Consider the following 15553-nt stretch of genomic DNA (forward strand, 5'->3'; position numbering starts at 1 on the left):
TCATTTCAGAACCCATACACTGACGCATCTGTAAATTAGTTTAGAAAAAGCACTGCGTTTGCATTTGCCCCCATAAACGGAGATTTAGTTTCACAAAACTACCGTTGTTTTTTACTAACATTTTTTAATTTTTAACTTTCACAGGAATTTGTTGAAAACTATTTTAGTGTAGCTAGGAACGATAATCGATAATTTTTTAAGATATACATTTTTGTTTATGACATGTGAAAGTTGAAAATCCGTATGCACCTGCCCGGTGTACCTTATTTGTAATACATAGTCTTAAAGAATCGCCTTTATTTATGCAACGGGTAAAGCACCTAATCTTGAAATTAAGCGTTGGTTTTGCTACGCTGAATTCTTAGAATATACCTAACTCATGTAGACATTAATGAAGTGGTAAATTTAAAAAAAAAATGGAGATCCAATAACATTTAGTTCTCTAATAATATCCCCTCGCACTCTATAAGGGGGTTTGGCTATTTTGGTTTAGCAATCAAAATTCATATTGACATGTTGATAAAAAGATTGTTCATCCCTAATCGGAATGATTTACTAGTTACATTAATTGCATTAGTCAATAAAACAGAAATGTAGGAATAAAAACAAAGTTTTGACAATATTCATCTGTACATCGTCAATACAAATAGTTGCATAAGTGAAGGCTAATTATCAACATATAATAACCAACAATTCGTAATTCAATTCTATTCTATTCACGTAAATTGTTTAGAGGCTCTTAACAATCATGTTTTATAGCTTTCACTTATGCTGCTAGAAATAAAAATGTCTCATACATACTGTTCTTGGCAGACTTGGCCTTCTTATCCGCTGGCTTCTTAACCTTGGGCTTGGCATCGGCCTTCTTAGCGAACTCGGTGGCCTCCTTCTTGGCCTGCTTTTTGGCAACATATCACGGCCAAGAATGTTGCCAGGCCGAGGCCTTGTACTTTTCCAAACCAAACGAGCTGCGCGAGTCGACAACAGGCCGGGACCGGCGACGCATGCGTTCCTCACGACGGCGCAGATGAAAAATTTTCAAGAAATCCGACTCGGATCCCTTACGGCTCTCGGCACGACGATTCTTGATGGTCAAACGATGTCTCTTGCGCTGCTGAATGACCAAGTTCATCGGACTCTAGTGCATGGAGGCCTTGTGCTTCGGCTTCTTCTCATCTTTCTTGGTCAATGGGCTTGAAAAGTCCGGGAATGTCCTTCTCTCCCTAACGAACGACGATCAGCGCCAGCGCCGATGGATTTTTGTTTACGAAGCATTGGCGAACGGATTTCCGCTTGCGCTCTTCAGAACGATGCAATTTGGCCGGTTGCAAGAGGGTCCCTTCTTCAGGAGCAGACGAACACGGGTGTTGGTCAGCACACCCTGAATAATCGGTAACCCACATGGTAAGGGATGATTTCAGCACCCTTGTGATAGAAGTCACTCGCGGAAACTAAAAACGCCTTCCTCTGGGAACTGTTTTCGAGCAGAAAAACAAACCATTTAAACAATAAAACAAGTTGAACTATGATCACTTATCGTAGACCTACCTTTCTGATTCCCTGCAGTATCAGAACGCCTTTTCTCAGATAATTACACATTTAACTACCGATAATAGTGCAATTGTGATAACACATCGGTTAGAAAACAAAATCACCACAAAAGTTGTTTTTTTTAACGAAAACCCGTACTGACTGACAGCTGCTGAATGGAACAGTGACGATGGTTATATGTCCATTGAAAATATGCTTTGTTGAATTTTCTCGTATATTTTGGTTAGATGAATTTTTCAATTCAATCTTTTCATCGTGAGAAAAATAAGTATATAATTTAAATTGTAGTTGCTGCAGTTGCCGTTCTTGTTCTGTGTCATGTCCGTCATGTCAGAAAATCACTTGTTCCACTCAAAGTGCTGAAGAAAACAAAAACTCTCGTATCAATTTTACAGTCTGGAAACCCACAGGAAGAACAATAATGATACGAGTGAAACACGTATAGTGGCAACATGGCTTCTTCATTGCAAAAATTTCAACCAGAGCCAATTTTTTTAAAATCCTTAAAAAAATTTCAGCGGCTCAGGAATGTCAATCAAAAGAATCATTGGAAACATTAATAAATTATAGTTTGGCTCAAAATGCAGAGTTTTCAGTATAATCCTTGTAAAAATTGATCCAAAATCTGCAGTATGACAACAGTACCCGGTTTTATTTTGAACGATTTTCTCGTAATATAATATTTTTGTACATGTTAGAAACAGGTCTCGGATTAAAACGTTTTTTTAAAACCACTCCTGAGTGGTCAATTAATTCTGAATGCATCTTTCCAACCCGTTATCAAAAAAAATCAGGTTTCTTACTTGAGTTGGAAGGATATTAAAATTTATGATAAAATGTCTATTAATTGTTTTGTTCCAATATTAGTTCTATGAATGAGTATTTTATTTTGACCAAATGACATTTTTGATGGTGACTTGTACAATCAATTCACTTTTTAGAGCGATTAGCACAAATAAAAAATACTTGAAGTGTTTTAAGAATTTTCAACGGTTCAAGTGACTGCTCATTATAATTGTTAAGTCCTTTCAAATTAATTTATTTCAAACTTTTTATTATTTATATTGTGTTAAAAATAGTTTCAATAATTTTTATTAAAGTTTTATAATCGATTACTGATTTTGAAACATTAAAATAAATTGAAAAGTATGTAATTCTAAATTAAGCTTAAAAACGTTAAACAAAACTTCGGAAACGTACGCAGTCAGGGTTAAGTTTTTTTTTGTTATAATTCAAAAACCCCGAAACCTTAATAAACCTGAATACCAAATCATGCTTTCATTTTGGTCTAACTTTTCTGATGTATAAAAGTAAATGAAACCTTAATGATACCTTATTCAGCTTTCGTAGTAAAATCAAAACCTAATCGTGCTATCATTTTGCTATTGATGCTTTACTTTGGTATTGGTTTGCTGTCAAATTTCAGCATGTTGATACTTACATGAAACCTCATTTTGGTATCGAAAAAAATTAGATACTAAATTATGCTATCATTTTGGCATTGATAGCTCATTTTGGCTATTGTTTGCTATCGATTCAGGCATCAAAGTCTGCTCGGGAAGCCCGTATTTGACAAATGGATAGGAACCCTATCAAATCGTTAATTTTGAAGGAAAAATGAAAATGGATATAGTGTGAGAGCCCAGGGGAATGTGTGAAGGTAAAATTTCATTTGTATTTTGAAGCTCAAACTATTTAGCAATTATAATTGTTTTTGTCCCTAAATGTAGGCAGCATCATAGTTATTTTTCGATTATAAATATTTTTAAAATAAAACGATAAAAATCAAGGTTAAACTGATAAACTAGCATTTGTAAATGTTGTGAAGGTGTTTCGCATCCTTTATGACCAAGAAAACTTGTTAAAACCGTCAGAATTGAGACTGATCAATGTCACCCCAAAGCATCAATTTCTGAACAGAGGTGAAAACGAGTTTTAATTCAAATTTAAAGAGGTTTTATAAATTTTTGCAGCCATGTTTTACGTTCATAGGAGTCAAGTACTGGTTTTTAAAATATAAAGCATGCCACATTCCCCTTAACAGAAAAAATAATCGAAATATATTGAAAAAAACTGATCAATCTTACCCCGGATTACGGCATCTATTTTATTTCCTCTTGGAATTTTCGTCATGAACAATGAACGCTGTTAACTTACTTTTCATAAGATTTTTTTTTTAAATCATAGCCTAAAATCATAAGATTGTTGTCACAAGATTCGGTTATCCGACCAGCGAGGCCAACACCTTCGGATCAATTCCCACAAAGTGAGGGACTACCAACTGTATGGGGTTTTCTGAAAATGATACTCAATGAAGATGAGTTGCTCATATTATTGAATAATTACAAATTACTACTTACCACTCACTTGCGGCCGATATCCATTCTCATCCGATTCGTAGCTCACCTCGTGGCGAACTCCATCGGGAGTGACGTAGCTGTATGACCCTCGCAGTACCAAAATTACCCTGCCATCGTCCAACTTTTTGGCAGTGGCCGTCTGCTGAATGCTGCTCCCATCACTGAGCGTGTAGCTGCGCAATCATATTTTGGGTTTATCAATAAAATGTTTGTTTACATCTTCGTACTTCTTTTGGGATGTTATAAGTAATTTAGAATGGACAGCGCGAGATTTACCCTACCTCCAGTTGAAGTCACTGGTTCCATAATCGTTGGTTTGATTGGTAATTGTACTATCTGAGCCGGCGATCGGAACGCCAAGGCCGCGTCTCGACTGAAGAGCTACTAAGGCAAGCAGCACTATCACAGATTTTTGATGGATCTTCATTTTGAAACGAAGGCTGGGCACAGACTAGCTAGAGAAACACACGTGATAGCTGAACTAACATGCAAAGAGGCTCACGCGTGGCTTTATGGTAGGGATGATATGGTCTACATTTTGGACTTGAGTAATGTGGTCGAATTTATGACAGATTTAATAAATGCTGTTTCCAAAACATTTTCTAAAAGAGCGTGTCGACAGTCAGGACCGAATTGAGGAGAGAAGGTTTAAATCTCCACAAGCTTTCATAATAGCTCTGCTTTTGGAATTTTGAGTCACGATTCAATAAGAAACCAGGTAAATATTATACTGGTTTGCGGGCTTGTGATATAGCTCAGTTGGCAAGTCTGTTGTCTCCTGAGTCGATGTCCGCGAGTTCGAGCCCAAGAGTAAACATCGAACACAGTTGTACCGGATAGTTTCTCAATAACGATCCGCCAACTGTAACGTTGATAAAGTCGTGAATGCCATAAAGATGGTAAAACGACTATAATCGAAACAAAAAAAAAATTATACTGGTTTAGTTCCATCATTTGCAGTTTCTGAAGATAATATTTCACCAAGCAAGTGTATTGAGCCATGTGTTGACAACAGTTATCGAAGATCAAATACACATTGCCTTAGTTTATTTTCCCTCAGTTCTAAAAATATTTCATTAGAAATATATTTTTGGATTTGCTGAAATCATTTCATCAAAATTTGAACTTAACAAAACGATCACACACATGTAGGATCTCAGTGAAACTTGATGTTTCTTTGAAGAGATCTTATTTTTGCGTGATAAAGTCCTCTTAACAAAAATTAAATAGAATTGTGTCAATACCAGTTGTGTGAGGTAAATGATCTGGAGCGAAGCTAAACGGCTTAATTTAAAGCAACTCGGAAAAACGATTTTTTTAGTTCAGCTGATATATAGTTTTCTGCTTTCTAATGATGATACGTAGAATATTTTAGGGAAAACCTTAATATCACTAGAGCTATTCTAGTAGAAAAAGAATTGTGATCTTAAGAGGAATTGAAAAATGTTTTTGAACGGAGCCATGCTGTACTGTTAAAATTTTTATTTGCTTTCAATCATACTCTTTGTGAAGCTGTAAAAATCGCAATTAAATGCCATCTTTGAAGATTTTCAAGTTTAAACAATAATATTATACCTTACGGAAACTCATCCTTCCAAAGTTGTTCGCAAAATATACATTCAAGTTTGTTATTTAATGACCAATGATAAAGATATCTAATTTTGACATTGATCCGCATTATCTTGTTTGGATAGAATCGATTCTGTAAACTTCATTTTTAGTTCTTTCTTCTTTTTCAAAATTCAGTTCTTTAGTACCATAAAACGGGGTAACATTGATCACCGGGGTTGATTAGATCAACATGAAATTTTTCCACATGATCATCAATAACTAAGTCCGATGTTAAAATATTTTGAAACTTTTTTCCACGTTTAAAAACCTACATGTTGAGTTTCAAATTGAAAAAAATTGGTTTGTTTTTGAAAATTTCAAACATAAGTAAAATTTTAATAATTCTTGAAATATCTATTTTTCCAAGGCTCGCAAACAAACACCCTTCCTGATGAAATCGAGGCGTTCATAAGCAACATGTTGATTTATGTGGCAGTTCAATTTTTTTCCTGTTATGTTTTATGAAATAGTTGACCCAGTGTGCTTTGCTACACTTTGTAGAAATAAAGAAATTTGTGGTGAAATTTATTTCAATTTTCGTTTTAAATTGAAATTTCATCATCAAGAACCAGCTCTTTAAATGAAAGCTGCTTCTTAAAGTTTGAATAGTAATGGATTGATTCTTATTCTGAAATTGTGATTCTACCGTTATTCGTGTCATAAGTTCTCGAATTATGCCAAAAATATGTATAAAAGCCTTCCTCCCTTTCCCGTCTTCCCAGTGAAATAGAGAAACAAAAAACATTTCTTGTACCCAAAATCAAACTTTTTCAGTGCCTGGTCTGGTACGCTGTGATATCAATTACAGTAATTGTTGGTTCTATTTGAATTTGATTTTACATCTTTTCATTCCCTAAAGCTGATATAAGAAAAATACGATGGCGCTGCATACATTAAGGGTTGAAAACTGCGTGTGAGACATAAGGATAAGGCAGCACATCTAGCGGTTGATTTGGGAAGCTCAAAGATAGTTCCACTCATGGTGATATTTAAATTTTAAAAGCTACTTGGGTAACTTTTTTTTTATAGAAAACTCGTTTAAAAACCCGAATAATGCTTTTTATGAATTTTACTACCATTTTGGTAATTAAGAATCAGTTTAAAACGGTCAAGGACAACATATGTATATCAATGTTCAAAGTCAGCCAAAATTGACGAAAATTGCAGCAGAAAAGGCGTAAGTTTTACAAGTTGCTTGTCATATTATTTCATTTCATAAATTTAAGCAAACATGACAAAGCTTGAATGAAAAGATCTCGAAAAGGTGTTTTTTTTTCTTCAACATTTCGACCAGATTCATAAATAACCATTGCCTAGATCTTAGGATAAGTAAAAAGTTCCACTCAAGTTCAGTTTTCAGTTAGTTTCACTAAAAATCATTTAACCTATTTTTGCACTGAACGCTACCTGCACTTGTATCTTTTTTGAACTTTTTATTGCCTAAAAAGCGACCCAATGATAAGTTAAGAAAGTCTTATATCATCCACAACGCGACATCAATTGATGCATTTTGACTTGAATAACCTTAGTAGACTAGGTTTGGCTTCAGTTCTCTAAAATACATAGATTTAAAAAAGATAAATATGTGCGAGAAGTATGCGATTTTTTTTACCATCTAAAAGCGAGATTTTTTTTTTCACTGATAAATTCGCAAAACTTAATTTTTATCTTTGAAACAACTTTTATTCTACGAAAAAAAAATTATCGTTGGAGTAAATCTTTCAATCGTTTTTTTACAGGGGCTAAGAAACTAGATTTTTAATACTTTTTTACTAGTTAGTTTTACACATTTCAAAAATTTCATTTGAATTTTTTGAACCACGAAGATTATCTCATAGCTATTATTGAATATATTATTTGTTAAAATGGTTCTACTTACCACTGTTCTACTATTAACTGAGATAATTCAACTATTACAAATATCAAACTCAGTTACATATGTGTCGATTTTTTGTCATTTTTTCCCAACCTTCTCTTTTAGACGGGGTTTATGTTTCGTCTCTTCTACCTTACCAAGTATATTTTTTTCTCTAGAGAATCAACTCTGTATGGTTGTAACTTTTAGACTAAACTGTCAATAATTTTCATGAGCATGAAAAATAATGACTTGATATAAAAATTGTGAATGTCCAGTTTTTTCATGTATTTAAATTTCTTCCAGTTGTAGCTTTTGACTTTTTATCAAACAGTTACCATTAATGTAGATTTTAAGATTAAAGTGGTTTAAAACATATTTATTGCACAAAAAATCAGTTAAAACAATGATTGGCTTGGTTTTGTGCCGATTGAAGTGAACCCGGTCTAAAGGCGGATTTGGACTTTAGCGAGTTGATGAAATAAATTAATGCCAAAATTCCAAATTTTATTTATAACTAGCTGACCCGTTGTGCTTTGCTACACCTTCCGGAAATAAATGTAATTTGTAAAAATTTATTAAAATTTAGATTTTAGAGAGCATTATTTTAAATCAAACCTCATCATACTTCAGAACCAACAACTTTGAAATGAGAGCTGCAGCTGCAGTTCTGAATAGCAATTCAAAGATGGTATATATTATTTACTGAAACTTGATCCCTAAACTCGTTTTTCAAGATCTGAAATTTGTACTCTGTACCAAAAAAAAACCTTTTAAATATGGTCCCTTCTTTGAAAAGCTCTTTATCTTAAATTTACATGGGAGCTCTCCCATCTTTTCCAAATTTGGTCCCCCACTGCTTGAAGAAGGTAGGCAAATTTAAACGGCTCGAGACCCAAACAGCACTTATCATGGTAATGAAAAATATATTAAATTAGTTATGTATTAAATACAGTGCAAATTTCTTTTTTTTTTAAATAAATTTACTATGGCAAAAATATAAATATTTAAAAAAATATCAGTTGCATCACTAAATAAGTTCTCAGCGTTTTTTTTTTATTTTCTCTTTGAAAGTCAAATTTTCAAAAATGTAGGCAAAAACAAATTTCTAAGTTCACATTTGTCCCGCATATTGGGGCAAGTGTCAATGCAAAGCTTATTTACAGATGCGTCAGAGTAATGGCTTTAAAATGGATTTAATAGGAATTCCTGTTTTTTGTTCTATCAAGTTTCACTGATTTATCTGCAGTAAAGTGCAGTATTCCTGCAATATAAATTTATGTTTGTTACTCCACTTTTAACGAATGCTGTTCAGAGGGAATGACCTTCATTTACAAAGACATTTAAGAATTTTCAATATCCGCTGCAGTTTCAACATTCGGAATACTCCTTCTGGTCTTTCCAACATATTGAATCATTTTGAAGATTAATTTCTTAAAAGTTCGACGTTTGCCCTGCCCCACCGTGTAAGTTGACAGAAGGGAATATTGTTTTTAACACTTTAGGGGTAAACTAAAAATTTCTCTTAAAAATTTTGCGTCCAGTCTAAAGTCTCGCTTTTCAAAAACGAAACGGATCAAAAGTCTCTTTTATGCAGCCATGTAACACAAAAACACTTTTCATGTTAAGTACGTACTTGAATTGGTATGTAAGCGAAAAGTACGATGGTTTTTTCAGAATTAGGCCGGAACAAATTTCAAATCCTTCTTTTGTCACTCGGAGTTGAAACATCGCGAGGGGGGGGGGACAATGAAAAATAATGTGAATCACAAATAAATTGGAATAAATTTCACCAAAGCTTGTATGCAACAAAGTTGCATACAATATCATTGCACAAAACCTTAAAAACCAGTAATTTTTTATCGAAAAATTCAATAAAATCAAGAATACAAAAGGTGAAATAACTTCCATCTTCCAAAATTAGTTTTTTTCGTCATGTAATCTTTTGGATTCTTTAATTTTTCTTCGAAATTTACATTAAATACTTCAAACTTTATTTATTTCCCCCTTCGGGTTTTTGGAAATTTTGGAGGGGGGGGGTGACAAAAGAAGAAATTGATATTTGTTCCAGCCTTATTTAAAATAATAAGCTCCCATTTTCATTTCTAAATTCGTTTCAGTTGTGTATTTGGGCCGAAGTAACAAAAAAAGTTGAACGTTTGAACATGTTCTAATGTTCCTTGAATGAAAAGTCGAATGCTACCTACATTAACACGAACTAAATATGGAAGTATTTTTGCAAATCTTTCAATTGGTTTTGATTCGATTGATAAAATACCAATCCGTGTCACATCTAGGCGTCATTTATTACCACGTGCCTTGTACAAATCAAATAAGCAAGAAAAAACACATCTAGGTTGCATATAGCCCCACGTGTTTGAGAAACAGGCGCCTTATTGTTAAATTTTCCAGCAATCAATGAACAGTGTGCTTTGGTTACTATCCTCTTGCGTCGACGTTTGCTCGCCCATGGAGACGAAAAACAAACCCCAGGTTGAGAAATACGCGCCAAAATATTCCTACTGATCAGTATGCTATGCCTGGGTTACTTTCCTTTTGCGACGCCTCGACCATAGAGACGAAAAACAAACCGCCCAAAGGAAAAAAAAATCTCAAGAAAATGGATGTCATGACTTTAATTTGTTTCGAAAAACTACAAATTTTGTATGGAAGCCTCTCCTTCCTTAAGTCGGATGGAGTTTTGACTATTACAGAAACCATCCCCGGCCTCAAAAACCCTCAGATGCCAGTTTTGACGATGATCGGTTCAGTAGTTTCCGAGTCTATAGGGAACAGACAGACAGACAAACATTCATTTTTATATATATAGATAAGCGATTGAAATAGTGTGCAAATTTTTTTTCATATCTTCGTACAACATTTGATTACGTTCATGAACATTTAACAGCAAGCTTAGTACTCAGGTTATGTTGCGTGGTCCAAAATAAGTCCAAAAGTAATTCAGTAGGACATATTTTCGACATGAGTCAAATCGCAACTAAAGCAAGTTTTTTCTCTTCTTCGAGCTTGCAAACTAGTTTTAAAGTATTTTATCATAGCTGTGAACATGTTTGTCGTTGTTAAATTATCACAGCTAGGTAGAAAACTTCTTGGAAGTTGATTCAATAATGGCATGTCCTTCTGAAATGGGCTTGATTTGGCCCAACCATAAAAAATCAAAACATCATTTTCAATTTTCTATCCATTATCAGCTTATTTAAATGGAATCTTAGATATCATTAGAATCATAAAAAGAAGCTTTTACTATCGTTGTCCAAAATCGGGAAGCTCAAAAATATGTTTTGGGTGAGGCTGGGTCATTCTGCCGAAAGTCATGAGGCCGAAAGCCATTCGGCCGAAGGTCATTCAGCCGATGGACGTTAGGCCGAATGGGCTATCTGGCCGAACAAGCCACTAGGCCGAATGGGTTATTCGGCCGACGGTTATCCAGCCGAATGCTGTTAGGCCGAAAGGACGCAAGGCCGAAAGGATGTTCGGCCGAATGATCACTAGGCCGAAAGGTCATGAGGCCGAATGGTTATTAGGCCGAATAGTCGTTAGGCCGAATGGTCATAAGGCCGAATGGTCATTAGGCCGAATGGTTATTAGGCTGAATAGTCATAAGGCCGAATGGTCACTAGGCCGAATGGTCGCAAGGCCGAATGGTCGCAAGGCCGAATGGTCGCAAGGCCGAATGGTCGTAAGGCCGAAAGGGCGTAAGGCAGAATGTTCGTAAGGCCGAATGGATGCTAGGCTGAAAGGTCGTTTGGCCGAATGGTCGTAAGGGCAAATGCATGCTAGGCCGAAAGGTGGTAAGGCCGAATGGTCGTTGGGCCGAATGGTCATAAGGGCGAATGACCGTCTTGAATGGTTGCTAGGTCAATAAGAAATCTTTTACACTTGTCTGCATGCTAGGCCGAAAGGTCGTTTGGCCGAATGGTTATTAGGCCGAATGGTCGTTTGGCCGAATGGCTGTTAGGCCGAATGTTCATTAGGTCGAATTGTTACTAGGTTGAATGGTTATTAGACAGAATGGTCGTAAAGCCGAATGAACGACAGGCCGAATGGTCGCAAAACCATATGGACAAATCCGGCTTTGCATCCATTAGCCTGATGACCATTCGGCTTGATGATGATTCGGCCTAACGACCGTTCGGCTTAGCTACTGATCGGCTTAACATGCAAGAAAGAGATAATATGTCTTATAGGCCTAGCATAAATTCGGCCTAATGACCATTCGGCCTAACGATCTTTCGGCCTAGCATCCATTCGGCCTAGCATTCATTCGGCCTAACGAACATTCGGCCTTACGACCTTTCGACCTTGCGACCATTCGGCCTAATGACCATTCGGCCTAATGACCATTCGGCTTGCGACCATTCGGCCTAATGACCATTCGGCCTAATGACCATTCGGCCTAATGACCATTCGGCCTAGTGATCATTCGGCCTAATGACCATTCGGCCTTATGACCATTCGGCCTAGTGACCATTCGGCCTGATGACCATTCGGCCTGATGACCATTCGGCCTAATGACCCTTCGGCCTAACATCCATTCGGCCAAATAATATTCGGCCTAATAACCTTCGGCCTAATGTAGCATTCGGCCTATTGTCCTATTCGGCCGAACATCCGTCGGCCTTTTAACCCATTCAGCCTAGCGACCTTCGGCCTAACATCTTTCGGCCTATCGGCCTTCGGCCGAATGTCCGGTTCCCGTTTTGGGTTTTACGACACGGTTGTTCCGGAACTTCCGCAAAGTCAGTGGCCATGTTTCTGTCGGGAAGCAATGTACGAAACAATTTACCATCCAAGAGTGACATGAAAAAAAAGCGGGAATGTCTAAGACCTGTTTTTGACATTTCTAAAAATCGTCTTATTTAGAGAAACTCGTTTGAAAAAATCGTTTAAAAAATGAATCCAGTGTATATATATATTTCGGGGGCCGGACATTCGGCCGAAGGCCGATAGGCCGAAAGTTGTTAGGCCGAAGGTCGCTAGGCCGAATGGGTTAAAGGCCGACGGATGTTCGGCCGAATAGGACAATAGGCCGAATGGGACATTAGGCCGAAGGTTATTTGGCCGAATATTATTTGGCCGAATGGTCATTTGGCCGAATGGTCACTAGGCCGAATGATCGTTAGGCCGAATGGTCGTTAGGCCGAATGGTCATTCGGCCGAATGGTCATTAGGCCGAATGGTCACTAGGCCGAATGGTTATTTGGCCGAATGGTCATTGAGCCGAATGGTCATTAGGCCGAATGGTCATTAGGCCGAATGGTCATTAGGCCGAATGGTCATTAGGCCGAATGGTCATTAGGCCGAATGGTCATGAGGCCGAATGGTCATTTGGCCGAATGGTCATTTGGCCGAATGGTCGTAAGGCCGAATGGTCATGAGGCCAAATGCTCGTAAGTCCGAATGGTCGCAAGGCCGAATGGTCGTAAGCCGAGAGGTCGTACGGCCGAATGTTCGTAAAGCAGAATGGATTCTAAGCCGAAAGGTCGTTAGGCCTGAAATGAACTAGGCCGAATGGTCGTAAGGGCGAATGGATGCTAGGCCGAATTTTACACTTGTCTGAATGCTAGGCCGAATGGTTATGAGGCCGAATGGTCGTTAGGCCGAATGGCTGTTAGGCCGAATGGACGATAGGCCGAATGTTCATAAAGCCGAATGGTCACAAGGCCGAATGGTTATTGGACTGAATGGTCGCAAAGCCGAATGATCTGATAGGCTGTGGTAGCATCCATTCGCCCTTACTATCATTTGGCCCGACGATTATTCATCCTAATGACTATTCGAACTGACGATCTTTCGGCCCAGCATCCATTCGGCCTTACGACCATTCGGCCTAATGACCATTCGGTCTAGTGACCATTCGGCCTAATGGCCATTCGGCCTAATGACCTTTCGGCCAAATGACCATTCGGCCAAGTGACCATTCGGCCAAGTGACCATTCGGCCTAATGACCATTCGGCCTAACGACCATTCGGCCTAACGACCATTCGGCCTAATGACCATTCGGCCTAGTGACCATTCGGCCTATCGTCCATTCGGCCTAGTGACCAATCGGCCAAATGACCTTTCGGCCTAGTGACCATTCGGCCGAACATCCTTTCAGCCTTGCGTCCTTTCGGCCTTTCGGCATTCGGCTGGATTTCCGTCAGCCGAATAACCCATTAGGCCTAGTGGCCTGTTCGGCCAGATAGCCCATTCGGCTTAACGTCCATCGGCTGAATGACCTTCGGCCGAATGGCTTTCGGCCTCATGACTTTCGGCCGAATGACCCAGCCTCATATATTTCTGGTGAAGAACAGTCAACTTTTCAAAACTTTTTTCGAATACACTGGATTGTTTTCTTAATTTACGAGTTATAAAAGATTTTCCTTAACGTGTGTGTCTTTCCTCAGTTCCCCTACTCTTTATTTGATATTAAACCAAATATTTGACAGATATTTGTATCGGCGAATAGTGTAAATGAGTTATTCCGTATTTTATGATTGGCTGAATTCGCTACAAGTTCAATTTAATTAATTACACTCAGGAGAATGTTTCTGATAAAAAGCCCCGGATTCAAAGTACAAATTCGACTCTGGGGAAATTTTTTGTGTGGTTGTCAAGGTCGTCTGAGCGTGGTAAAACCGTTCAGTAAGGTTGTTTTGAATGCATTCACCAGTAACATCAGTAACACGGGTTTTGGTAACTTTCTAGTTTTTCAATCAAACTGTCTGTGTATCTTTAAGTACAGCACTTGAATAATCGTGATTGTAAAACTCGTCCAAAGTATTTCCAATCGACGGTACCAGGCTAAACTGCAACTAAAAAAGTCATCATCGCAGATGACGATCTTCACCCCTTTGGCAGGGAGCTATGCCAAAAACAGGTTCAGCTCTTTATGCTCTAGACGCCCGAAGATGATCTGAAACAATCTACTAATCTCAAGCGGTCAAGATAGTTCTTCGAGTTGAGTTGTTTCAGTTGTTTCGTAGATCGGAAAGAACACCGCATCACCATGGCTTGGCGCTTGTTCAAAACCGTGATTTATTTGTCCGTGATAAGTGTAAATCTCGTGAATCAGGTGTTAAGTGCACCCGTTGCTGCTGCTGCTGCGGCTGTGTCTGGAGGAAAAGCCGCTGACGCTCATTCGCCAAAGGTGATTGAACAGTCCAACGACTACAAGTCGGATGAGTTCAATTGGAGGTAAATATTTTTTAGGGGAAGATTTATGATGAGGGGATCTGTTTACATGAGCTAATCGTCATATTTTGTGATTTTTTGAAGCTACGAGTTGAGTGATGGACGAGTGGTGCGTCAGAATGCTTACAAGAAAATGCTCGATGACGGTACGGAAGTGCTGGTGATCAATGGCTTTTACAGCTACTATGGACCAGATGGGATCAAGTACACCGTGAGCTATTATTCGGACGAAAACGGGTATCATCCTGATGTCATTGGTAAGTGCTTAATGAGGAAGCATGACCTTCGTTTACAATTGCTAGCGTTTATGTTTTTGTTTACAGTTGGAGAACTTCCTGAGCCCCCTCAATATATGCACATTGATCCTAAAGTTTTGGCGTCATTGGTGGGATAGAACATGATATAAACCCAAAAGTTTCAAATAATCGAAAGTTAACAAAACAAAAAATGACGGAATTTAACAGCAGATTACAAAGTGTAACTCATCAATCTCATTGGATATTAAAAAATAAAACAGACGATAAACATAGCCATGAATGAGAGTTAGCTTAATTACTTAATTAATGATCCCGCGTCCTCCGGCGCATAGGGTCGCGATAAAAGACCTCCACTGTTGACGATTTGGAGCCAGCGTCTCACTTGGTCCCAGTCAAGGTTCTTGTTGACAGTTCACATTTCCGCGGTTAGACTTCGCCACCACGGGCTTCTGTGTCTGCCTTTCCTTCGATGTCCTTCTGGATTCCAGTCAAGTGCCGCTCTTCAAATCTTGTTCTCATTTCTTCGCAGCGTGTGCCTAATTCCTCTCCACCTACATTCCCGAATCTCAATTTCTAGCGTCCTTTGATGACACCGGCGATGTAGTTCCACGTCTTAGATTGACAAGCCATCAAGCCGACCTCAACACATGCCAAACGTAAACAATTCCAAAAATCAAAACAACAAAACAGTTAAAAGTAGGTTTACAAAAATAGTAGACAA

General features: G+C 38.0%; 2 protein-coding genes and 1 pseudogene across 2 annotated transcripts; 1 reads left to right on the forward strand and 2 right to left on the reverse strand.

Moving 5' to 3' along the window:
- Nucleotides 1-766: 766 nt before the first annotated feature.
- On the reverse strand, nt 767-1408 carry LOC129753368 (40S ribosomal protein S6-like; annotated as a pseudogene).
- A 2364-nt stretch (nt 1409-3772) lies between these two features.
- Nucleotides 3773-4338, reverse strand: LOC129753369 (endocuticle structural glycoprotein ABD-5-like). The gene is made up of 3 exons (XM_055749187.1): nt 4193-4338; nt 3912-4084; nt 3773-3846 (listed from the first exon to the last, which is right to left on the reverse strand). Exons 1-3 carry the CDS (start codon nt 4336-4338, stop codon nt 3773-3775), a joined length of 393 nt encoding a protein of 130 aa, XP_055605162.1.
- A 9985-nt stretch (nt 4339-14323) lies between these two features.
- Nucleotides 14324-15086, forward strand: LOC129750762 (endocuticle structural glycoprotein ABD-5-like). The gene is made up of 3 exons (XM_055745789.1): nt 14324-14578; nt 14660-14832; nt 14899-15086. Exons 1-3 carry the CDS (start codon nt 14391-14393, stop codon nt 14967-14969), a joined length of 432 nt encoding a protein of 143 aa, XP_055601764.1. The 5' UTR covers nt 14324-14390; the 3' UTR covers nt 14970-15086.
- Nucleotides 15087-15553: the final 467 nt, after the last annotated feature.

Source organism: Uranotaenia lowii, chromosome 3 (assembly GCF_029784155.1).
Source record: "Uranotaenia lowii strain MFRU-FL chromosome 3, ASM2978415v1, whole genome shotgun sequence".
NCBI lineage: Eukaryota > Metazoa > Arthropoda > Insecta > Diptera > Culicidae > Uranotaenia > Uranotaenia lowii.

Coding starts and splice junctions, on each gene's coding strand:
- LOC129750762 (XM_055745789.1), top strand. CDS start 14,391: ATGGCTTGGCGCTTGTTCAAAACCGTGATTTATTTGTCCGTGATAAGT. Junction 14,579..14,659: donor TCGGATGAGTTCAATTGGAG/GTAAATATTTTT, acceptor GATTTTTTGAAG/CTACGAGTTGAGTGATGGAC. Junction 14,833..14,898: donor GTATCATCCTGATGTCATTG/GTAAGTGCTTAA, acceptor TTTTGTTTACAG/TTGGAGAACTTCCTGAGCCC.
- LOC129753369 (XM_055749187.1), bottom strand. CDS start 4,338: ATGAAGATCCATCAAAAATCTGTGATAGTGCTGCTTGCCTTAGTAGCT. Junction 4,085..4,192: donor ACCAGTGACTTCAACTGGAG/GTAGGGTAAATC, acceptor ATGATTGCGCAG/CTACACGCTCAGTGATGGGA. Junction 3,847..3,911: donor ATATCGGCCGCAAGTGAGTG/GTAAGTAGTAAT, acceptor TATCATTTTCAG/AAAACCCCATACAGTTGGTA.